This window comes from Apodemus sylvaticus, chromosome 11 (genome assembly GCF_947179515.1).
Source record: "Apodemus sylvaticus chromosome 11, mApoSyl1.1, whole genome shotgun sequence".
In the NCBI taxonomy this organism is placed as follows: domain Eukaryota; kingdom Metazoa; phylum Chordata; class Mammalia; order Rodentia; family Muridae; genus Apodemus; species Apodemus sylvaticus.
The window spans coordinates 42,693,552-42,704,552 of record NC_067482.1 but is presented as its reverse complement, the minus strand read 5'-3'; the positions used below and the strand labels follow the sequence as shown (position 1 = coordinate 42,704,552).

General features: G+C 46.7%; 1 protein-coding gene across 1 annotated transcript; it reads left to right on the top strand.

Annotated features, from left to right (window-relative positions):
- Positions 1-3,423: 3,423 nt before the first annotated feature.
- Shisa3 (shisa family member 3) lies at positions 3,424-9,954 on the top strand. The gene is made up of 2 exons (XM_052199236.1): positions 3,424-4,378; positions 6,747-9,954. The coding sequence occupies exons 1-2, from the start codon at positions 4,102-4,104 to the stop codon at positions 7,184-7,186; spliced, it is 717 nt and encodes a 238-aa protein (XP_052055196.1). The 5' UTR covers positions 3,424-4,101; the 3' UTR covers positions 7,187-9,954.
- Positions 9,955-11,001: the final 1,047 nt, after the last annotated feature.

Below are 11,001 nucleotides of genomic sequence, written 5' to 3'. Positions count from 1 at the left end.
TAAATGGGTCAGCATGACAGGAAAAAAATCTGAATTTGTGGTTTTGTTGTTCCTTTTGGGAAGAACACACTTTGTTCAGCAGAACTGTGGAAAGTTAGCTTTTTTAAAAAAATATTTTTATTTTCTATATTCTTTGTTTCCATTCCAAATGATTTCCCCTTTCCTGGATCCCCCCTCCCCATATGTCCCATAAACCTTTTTCTCTCCATCCCTTCTCCAATCACCTCCCTCCTTTTTCTCTGTCCTGATACTCCCCTCCAACACTAGACCAATCCTTTCCAGGATCAGGACCCTCTCCATACTTCTTCATGGGAGTCATTTGTTATGCGATTTGTGCCTTGGGTATTCAGAGCTTCTGGGCTAATTAATATCCACTTATCAGAGATTGCATTCCATGTGTATTCTTTTGTGATTGGGTTACCTCACTTAGGATGATATTTTCCAGATCAAACCATTTGCCTAAAAATTTTGTGAACTCATTGTTTCTAATTGCTGAGTAGTATTCCATTGTGTAAATATACCACATTTTCTGTATCCATTCCTCCTTTGAGGGACATCTGGGTTCTTTCCAGCTTCTGGCTATTATAAATAAGGCTGCAAAGCACGGCTTTTAAAGGCGTCCCTCTGGAGTTTCTTTCTCTTTCTTTAGTGAATTTTGCTTCTCAGCCCTTTCCATGTTCTCTCTCTCTCTCTCTCTCTCTCTCTCTCTCCCCTCCCCGTCTCTCCCTCCCTCTTCTTACTGTATATACAAAAGAATATAAGAGAGAGAGAAGCAAACAGAACAAGGTTCGATAAAAGAGGGTACAGTACTGATTTATGATTTATGGGGCTGGTAGTTGAACTCAAGGGCCTGCATTCTATCAAAAGTGATGTCAGAGAAAGTATGCGATTTTTATTTCTGCATAAAACAGAATTGCGATTCTGCCATACAAGGTCCCGTTACTCAACTGAAATTATCAGCTTGCTGCCATCTCATCTTCTCTGGGTTTTTCCTTTTTTTTTCTTCTCCCACCCCCTCCCTTCACCCCTTTCTGGTGTTTATTAAAGAAAATCCCAGACATCATATCATGTAGCTCATTTCCTATAGAAATTTCCTGAAGACCACAAGAGAGAATAGACTGGGAAAGTGATTTCTTAAGATTGTGTTATTCACAAAAATAGGGGCTTTTTGTTACTGAGACAGGGAGAAATGTAACTTTCTAAAACCTGTATGTGATACCTTGGGTAGTGAGTTTTGGTCATCTTTCTCCAAGACTCTCTCTCCCAAAGGCTTTGGGGGAGGGAGTCTCTGGAGACTTTTAAATCTTTACTATGAAAATAAAGACAGAATCCTTGAAATAGCAGGTATTTGTAAACCTACAAAGAGGCACATATCTTCTGAGAGCATTGTTTATGGAGTTAAAAACTATCAGTGTGTAAAGTTTGAGGGAATCTTTCATCACAAGCACCCTTCACCTAGTCACCCCTGTCCCAGCCCCAGGGGCAGTCTGGATCCAGGACCCAGAGAGAAAAGCACAGGGCACAGTTGTTTTAATGTTTGCACTTATCAGATTTATGGAGTATCAACTTATTTAGAAGTGTGGTTATTTTCCATTAGCAAATATCATCCAACTAAATTTGAGCAGAACACCCTCTGAATGAGTCAAATAGACAAGGGCTCTAAATGAGGAAATTAATTATAGCCAGTGTCCCAGAGAAAAGAACCCCTCCGTGGCACAGAGAAGTGTAATTAATGGGAGGGAAGTGCCAACAAATCACCCCTTAAAATATTAATGCTATCAAAGAACAGCTGGATAAGGAGGAAACTTGACCCTTGGGGGACTGGTGGAGGGCCATGGCTGCTGTACAGTTTCACACAGTTGTGATGTAATGAAATTCCTCAAATCGTAACTTAAAAAAAAAAGATATTAAGTAGTGTGGTTCTGGAAAAGTTATTAAGCGTTAGTTAGTATGTCTTTGGGTTCGATTATTGTATTATGATCCCTGTAGCTCATATTTGCTGTGGTTTTAAATCTCTTTCCCTTTATTTTTCTGAAAACAAAACCAAACCACCCTGCTGCCCACAAACTAGAGTTTTTAAAAAACAAAAACAAAACAAAAAACAAAACAAAACAAACAAAAAAGAGCCTTAAAGCCCGGGGACTGCATTTTTTCTATATACATAAAAATTTATTACCTATGAAATTTCTACTAAAATACTTTGCCCCATATGCTTCAATTAAATTCTTAGTTAAGGAAAACACATCCATTATTTGTTTGCCTTGATGTAACTTGGCTTTACATAACGGTTTGATAACTTATTATTGCCCCCACCCCCGCAAACATCTATTGTAGAACAATGCAGTTATAATTTTATACAGTCCTCAGCACGTTGCGTGTTGGATATTTACTTTTATAATTAAACAATAATCTCAATATTTAACATCTGAAGCTAGAAGTGGTTCTTTACCCGGAATGGAATTTAATTTAGATACTTAAAAAATAAACCGTTTTATTCAGCACTGAAGTTTTTGTAGAAGCCTCTGGGACCGTGGGCAAGCTGCGGGTATCATAAATACTTCTGACCGCATACCCTTGTGTTGGCGGTGCTCTGACAAGTTCTTCCATTTGTTTCACGAGACTTGGTAACATCTAAATCAGTGACAGGGTGTTCAAAGCGTTTGACAAACCGTGTGGCTAAGACGAAGGTCCTCACACGTACTGAACCAATAAACCCGGAGAGGAAACGCAGGTTGCAATAAAAATAAAGCCTTGAGGTTAGCCTAGGTTTCACGTAACTCTGGCTTCACAGCTCTCCCTCGGCTGGAGGAGCCTTGCCCTGCAAACAGCCCACAAGGGACACATCATTTAAATAAATGTGTTTCTTTGCCCGAACAGAAGTTCAGATAGGCTCGATTATCATTAATTCTGCTCTTTTATTTCCTTTGCGGGCGCGGAACACCGAAATCCTGGCCTTTGAAGTGCGGCCGGCGGAGCTGACCCGGGTCCTCCCCGGCGCCGGCTCAGCGGTGCGGGAAGGAGGCGACTGAGCGTGAACTTGTGCAAGCTGGAAAGGAGGGGCGAGCGGGTGGGAATGAGGTGCAAATGTTGGTGACCCTAAAAAATCAGGTTGTCGGAATCGAACGAATCCTCAGAATCGGCGGCTCAGGGACAAACTAGGTCTGTGCAGAAGCCGACAGGACAGTTGGAGCACTCCAGCCGCCCCACTCGTTTTTTAAGAGAAACCCGTGGAGCTCAAGCGCGGCGCGAGTCCCCTCGCGAGCTGGCATGCGTGGACGGAGGCGGGACGGTAACCTTCCTCATCCTTCTGCAGGTTTCCCCCGGCTATGTGACAGCTAGGTGGCGGGCGCGGGCTGGTCCCCTCGGAGTCACCGCCAAAGCCCGGGGGAGCGCCGTGGGTGGGGGCGGAGGGGAGACGCGCGTGAACCTGCGGGCGTCGGGGACCGCACCGCCGCGCGCCCGCTGTGATTAGCTCGCGGGGCGACCCCGGAGGGCGGACTCTCCTCACCCTCGTGTCTCCTCCTCCCTCTGCCTTTTTAAGGGACGCCCTCCAGGCAGAGCTGTCAGCCACCCCAGGCCCTCTGCACTTGGCCGCAACTGGGCTGTCTCTCGCCTGCGTGACAGTCCGGGGCGGGAGCTGAATTAGCCGCTGGTCCCGAGCCCTGCACGTGGAGAGCCAAGCTGAGCTCCGGGCTCTGCCGGGTACCGGGCGACAACCCGCGATCGGGACACTGCCCGGCCTTGGGGGTTGGTTGTTCAGGGCTCGACGGCCCGCAAGGAAAGCGGGGTGGGAGGCGGCCCGGGCCCGGGTGCTCCTAGCGCGATGAGCCTGGCTAAGGGCGGCCGCTGCTTCAGTCGCAGCCTCCGCGGTGGCCTTCCCCGAGCCCTGGTCCCCTCGCCCTCGCGCACCATGCTATCCTTCGGCCAGCGAAGCTCGCAGAGCAGCCCACGTCTCCTGCCTAGCCTCTGCTAACCCACAAGAGCGCGTTCTTGACCGGGTGGTCAACTGGCCGCGTGGTGCCTCGGGGAGGCGGAACCGTGGTCCCCGGAGCCCCGACTCCGCCCTCCGACTCTCCAGCTGCCACCGGGCGCGGGGCGGCGATGGGGGCGCTGCTGGCGCTCTGTCTGCTCGTGGGCTTGCTGCGCTGGGGCCCGGCGGGCGCGCAGCAGCCTGGGGAATACTGTCACGGCTGGGTGGACGCGCAGGGCAACTATCACGAGGGGTTCCAGTGCCCCGAGGACTTCGACACGCAGGACGCCACCATCTGCTGCGGCTCTTGTGCGCTCCGCTACTGCTGCGCGGCAGCCGACGCCAGGTTGGAGCAGGGCGGCTGCACCAATGACCGCGGAGAGCTGGAGCATCCTGGCATCACCGCGCGTAAGTGCGGCATCCCTGGGTGGACGTGGCTCGCCCACCCGACACAGGCACGCCTTACTAGCTCGGGCCGCAAAGTGGACCCTGCGGGGTCTGGGGATCGTATGTCAGGTCAGGGGGTCCTATCGCTTTGCAGTTTGAATCCCAGTTGCACGTGGTCCCCACGGTTCAGCCCTAGTGGAAAATTTGCAAGGGTTCGCAGGAACTGGCAGGCACCTGGCGCTTCTGGGGAAGACAGCTGGAGCTAGGCTGGGTTTCCTGGGGGCTCTGATCAAATGGGGAGTTCCGGAAGTGTAGGTGCCAGGGAATGCGACTCTGATCAAGAGCTCAAGTCCAGTCCTGCAGGCTGATTTTTCACCCCCTTATTTTCTTTTGTGGAGTAGTAGCATTTTGTCACTCTTCCAACTTCCTTTCAATTCTCTGCATCCAATTACCCTCGCTAGCCCACCCCCTATTGTCACGCTTTTCAGAAACACCCAGGTCTCTGAGGCGAGGATTTAAAATTCAGGGTCACAGGGCTTCCTCAGGCCCCTTACTTTCACGTCGGAAAACACGGGTCAAATTTCCGCTCACTTGTCCACTTGTTCGCTTAAGAGGTAAATAAATCAGGACCCCAGCTGAGGAAATTTACACCTTGAAAAAAGTTTTCCACTTGAGTTGGAACATTGGGGAAACCTTTTACAGCTCAAGGTGACGGCTTTACTGCCAGGAAACCTGAGAAGTATGTGGAGCTGAGAGCCTGTGACTCCCAGGGACTAGGAGGCAGCAGTGCAGGGCCTGCACACTATGATCCACAGAAAGGCAGGGAGAGAGAAGCAGGAGCAGTCATTTGAGTCCTGTTCTCCAAATGACAACCCAGAGGAGAAGGGTCAGCATCCTGGTGTTTTCCTCTGGGCTTTAATTTTGGTGGTGAGGGGAGGGTGTTACAAAGCCCAGTCCTGAGGATCTGGGAAGTAGGTTCTAGACTTAGTGGAAAGTAGGAACTCTGGGCTAGCTTAGCCTGTTAGAAAACCAAACTTCCTTGCTCCTCTATGCAGGGCTAAGCCTGCCTCCTGAGTGGGGAGGGGGTTGTGATCCAAAAGAGAGACTAGAGGATTGGAGCATGCTAAGGAGTCTGAGACCAGGCCAAACCAGATGGATAGTGCCTTTGTCTCCTGTCAGCGGTTTAACCTCTAGTGACTTAACTACACTGGGCCATTTCTCGAATTTAAAATGGGCATATTGGCATCAAAGAGTCAGTGTATCGATGAAACTAGCACACAACTGTTTGGCTCCAGTGCACAGGGAACCTGGGCCAACTTTACCTGGCCTTATAGACCACTGGTCCTCACATGGGGGACATAAGGGATGCTGAAGAGCACACCGTTAGCAGCCCTATGGGTAGCTGCTACCTGTGGCTCCCTGGCTGAGTCTTTTGAAAAGATATGTATTTATGTCTGGATAAGAGGGAGTTGCTATCTCACAAGGCCTCTGTGATAAAAGTTGAATCTGATACAGAAAGCCAGGTTCAAGTGCCTTAGTAAGCCTAGGTGTCTTGTCTGTGGCCCATAAGCTGGCGACGGCGGCGGCATCTCTGTGTGGTTCTTTTATACAGGGAAGAGGCCAAGGCAGCTGCCCTGATACCTCTGGAAAAAGAAAGATTTATTTCTATCTGCCTTTTTGAGATGGAAGCAAACATTCAAAGTTTGCTCTGCCTTAGGGATGTGCTTAGAAAAAAGTCTGGGGTCACCAATACCGAGGGCTACATGTTGTTCTTTCTGTGGGTGGGAATGTATACACAGAGGTGTGACATCTGGAGCCAGGACTGGTGATTGTGAGATGGTGGGAGACACAGTAAATTGGGGCTCACTGCGGATTGCTCTCTCCTGCTCTTTCTGGAGCTGTATAACACCTTGGGAGCTTCATTCAACAGGCCTGGTTCTTATTGCTTAGACTGGAAGTGTTTGGACAGGAGATTGATTGTCAGTCTAGGAGATGGGTTAGAACGTTAAGTGTCCCACTGTGATCAAACTCCTAAAACCTAGATTTAAACGCACATTCATGGTGACCCCCCCAAACTTACCCTCTCCCTTCAGTGCACCAAGAGGACGATAGGCTTTCTGACTTCCAGATGTTCAATATGATGGCTAATTGCTAACAGAGGCTACAGCACCAGTTCGCTTCCCCCCTGCCAGGAGTAGCAAGAGCATTCCATCACCACTTGCTTTGTACTTTGGAGGTTGCCAGTCACACGCGCTGAGAAGCGGGGCTGACAGCGGTGGCCATAATGAGCCTCTGCCTGCTGTCCTGTCTCTAAGATGCTAAAGCAGAGATTTTGAGTGACTTTTACCCAGCATCTGTGTATGTCTGTTTTTCTTTTTCTGCCTTTCAGAGCCTGTCTACGTCCCCTTCCTGATCGTCGGCTCCATATTCATTGCCTTCATCATTTTGGGCTCATTGGTAGCTATCTATTGTTGCACCTGTTTGAGACCCAAGGAGCCCTCCCAGCAACCAATCCGCTTCTCACTCCGAAGCTATCAGACAGAGACATTACCCATGATCCTCACCTCCACCAACCTCAGAGCAGCTTCCAGGCAGTCCAGCACGGCCACCAGCTCCAGCTCCACAGGAGGTTCTGTCCGGAGGTTCTCCTTTGCCAGGGCCGAGCCAAGCTGCTTGGCACCCTCATCGCCCCCACCTTACACCACTGGTCACACCATACACCTAACCCAGCCGTCTGGTTTCCTGGTGTCGCCCCAGTATTTTGCATACCCTCTCCAGCAGGAGCCCCCGTTACCTGGGAAGAGCTGTCCAGATTTCAGTTCCAGTTGACGGGCAGTGGCTGTGAATAGGCCATACGGTGAAATGGCAGCCGGGGAGAGTGTTGGCTGCCTTGACCAAGTCACGCTCACTTCTGAGGAAAGTTGTGGTCACCCATCATGCTCATGGAAGAAAGGTCCAGAAAGGCTCAGCACTTTCTGGTCTTGAGGTCCTTGACTACAAATGCAGGAGGCCTGACTTAGCAATCATGGGGAACCTGGCGACTTATTCACCTTTTGTTAAAATCCTCAGCAGCTGGTTGTTCAATTTGCAAATTGAAAGAAAATATTTTACTGGACAATTCTGCTATCCTTTGTAGAAAAGTGCCCTGTGTTCCTTTTCCTGTGTTGAATTATAGTACAAATATAAACATAAATAAGGAAGGACATACACTTAACTGTAATTATAAAGGTTCACTTAAAAATTAACTGTTAAGTAAACTTGAAGAGCCAGTGAACTACCTATTTATAATTTTTGGAGCAACCTAACCATAAGTAATATTAGTACGCTGAGAACATCTACTTCTTAAATTAATAACAAATTTTGTTTAAAATATGAGTTTTCTTTTTCTAAAATACAAGGTTTCAGTAACCACTGGGAAGCTTAAAGTTTTAAATATATACTCAGACATTCGTAGTAACACAGATTCTGGGTAAAATCTCCTCCCCCACCAACCTGAGGGAATATTTATTGCAGTTTTTTTGTTTAGCAATATTAGTGTTTAAATGTAAGTTGGACAATTGGGTCATAAAACATTTATTTGTATAAAGAATTATATAAACATGAAGATTTGTAATTTAATTTACTTACCACATTGACAATACTAATTATTTAGAAGATACACTGTATCTTTACTCAAAGTCAAAAGGGGGAAATTAGTGTAAGCAGTCAGTATTCCACATTTTGTGTGCCACGTGTTTGATGTCTGGTGATGACACATAAGGACCAGGGTAGAAAAAAAAATTTATCTGGTTTCCTGAACTCTATTTGAGGTTTTCAAATCAGGATTCTTTATTTTATACTCTTAGTGACTATTCTTTTGCTATCTAATAAAAGGATATATTTTTATTCCACATTCCATCTTTCAAAATTAAGGGAAATATTGGCTTCCTCAGGACTTTGGAAAGCAGCAGAGGTCAGTTTTTATAAAGAGTCCTTAGAAAACAGTCTCTCTGTGGTCATCATACATAAATGTCACTTGACCTGTAGAATTTGACCATCCAGACATTTTTTCGTAGGACAGCCTGGGTTTTTGTTATATCCTGCCCTACTGTGGGCTCAGGCCAATTCTCCTCAGGCAATACACCCATCTGTTACCAACTCCATTCCTGTTCATCCACACGCTCCTTCACGCTTATCTACCACCATAGGTGCACGTGGAGAGCCCAGCTTCTAGAAATTCATTCTGTCATCTGTCACCTTCAGTAGCCCTGCCCCAAGTCAACAGAGGTAGAATCCTGCCATAGGAGGGTTAATTGGCTTCCTTGTTTTTCCAGTTGAGGGTCAGAGAAAACCAGTTGGAAGGCATTATGCCTTTACCAGGAATTTAGAGCGGTGCCAGCTTCTAGTTGCTTCCTTCTCCCGCATGCAAATTTGGTCTTTCTCCCAAGTATTTAAGATGGCGGAAAAAACAACTAAGGAGACAGCTGGATGTAAAGAACAAATGTCCAAGACTGCGCTCAAAGCCACACACCTGGATCAGCATCCTGGTTGTAGTAGCTCTGTTCTGTTTCTTTGACGGTTTTAAGTTAACTTCTGCTGAGTTCTTTGTTCTAACGCAAGTCAAGCACAGCGCTGAGCAGTTGTGGATTCACTTATCTGATCCTCCAAACAACTCAGAGGTATCTTCATTGTCATCTCACAAACCTGGAACTGGAGGAAGAGACTAAAGTGTGCAACTTTCTATGGCAAGTTAATGCTGGAGTTGGTGTGTAGAGAATGCTTCAAATGCCAGGATGACACCGGCTTTAAATTTTATTTAGCTTCTTTTTGAGACAGGGTGTTCCTACATAGCTAGGCTGGTCCAGAACTCATGATCCTGCTGCCTGAGCACCTACATCCACATACTGCGGTTATGGCTGTGTGATGTCATACCCTGATTTAATGTGCTGATTCATGGCCCTACTAAGTGCAATGAATGTTTCTTGTTTTGTAATCTCTTTAATTGTTGAAAAATGAATTACAGGCAATATACCTGTAATTAAAACAAACCCATTTGGTATGCTAATGAGAGGGGGAGAGAGCAAGAATGAGAGCTGGATGGGAGAGAGAGAGAGAGAGAGAGAGAGAGAGAGAGAGAGAGAGAGAGAGAATCAAAGCTTCGGTAGACTATGAAGGACTCACAGAGAAGTGACTGAGCCAGTCTCACCTTCCCATGCCCAGTTCCACAGTGTCTGCTAGAGTATGGAAATGCTCCCTCCCGTGCTAAGCAGGGTTCTAGCTCAGTGCCTGCATTTTCTGTTTCCTGCTGCTTTGGAGAACAGAATGCATTCTTTAGGCACACTGATGCTGAGTGATTCATGGAGCACTCACATCTAGATTTCCCTGCTGCTGTGGGATTCTCCAACCAATCAGCTGGCCATATAGTACTTAAAACTAGGATGGCGTTGTGTGTGTAATTTATTGTAATGTGACTTTCAGTGACATTGAATCAAATCATATACTCATGTACTTGGTGACACAAAATGTATCTCTGTACAAGACTTCCCCTTTGGAAGCTAAGTGGCTGCTAATACTATTTATGGTCATAACCTAATAAAGCCATCCCATGGTAATTTTTAGACATGTCTCTTTCAACAAGCCTTTGAATCACACTCCTCACGTTTGAGTCTGGCCCTGTGTAGGGTTGAAAACTCCAAGTGGAATTAAATGCATTTCTTCTCCCAGAAGCCTCTGCTCTCCATGACTGGCTGGGACAAGGCAGCTAGTGCTTGAGATGGGATGCAGCAGGTGCTTTAGAAAAAGAAGCACAGTCGGGGCTGGGAACATAGCTCAGTGGATAAAGTATTTGTTCAAGTCTGAGGGCTTGAGTTTGGGTCCTTAGCATCCATATAAATGCTGAATGAGTATGGCAACTACTGCGTATTTCCAACTTCCCTTCAAAGTTGAAGACGGGGTCTCTCTGGCAAGCTGGCTAGCTAGACTAGCTAAATCACTGAGCTCTAGGATCAACTGGGGAACCCTGCCTCAATGAATATGGTAGAGAGCAATCAAGTAGACTCTGATAATAAGATTCGGGCTTCCATATTCCACATTCCACAGAGCCCACATACAAAAGTGGTACCCCTTACAAATACTCGTATACACATGTGCAAAAATCACACATACACATGCAAAAAGAAAAAAATGGAGAATTGATATCATTACTTCTCCCGGGAGCTCATAGTCAGGTAGAAGAAGATGAGGCTGTAACCTAGTTCCTAGGATGCTTCCTTCATAACTGCAGTCATGACAGGAATGCTGGCTACATGGAAAGAGATATAGACTCATGCTGAGGGCCTGCTGTGGGGCATGAGCTGTGAAAACCATGTGGAGGGATTGAGTGAGGAGGACTAACAGGGCAGTAGAAAAGAGTGTTGGCATCAAGATGCAAGATCTGTGAAGGTAAAGAGCCAGGAGCATCCGGGGACAGATTAGAACTCTTGAACATCAACATTGCAAGTTAAGCTATTAAGGAAGTGTAGTAAAACATATATTACATGCATCCCTGGCTATTTAAACATCACAATTCAACATTCATTATTAGTGAAATTACTCTGACAGAGTTTTTCTTTCAATTGGTAGCTACCCAGTTTGTTACTGAGTATCTCATATTTTCCAAACATATT

Coding starts and splice junctions, on each gene's coding strand:
- Shisa3 (XM_052199236.1), top strand. CDS start 4,102: ATGGGGGCGCTGCTGGCGCTCTGTCTGCTCGTGGGCTTGCTGCGCTGG. Junction 4,379..6,746: donor GCATCCTGGCATCACCGCGC/GTAAGTGCGGCA, acceptor TCTGCCTTTCAG/AGCCTGTCTACGTCCCCTTC.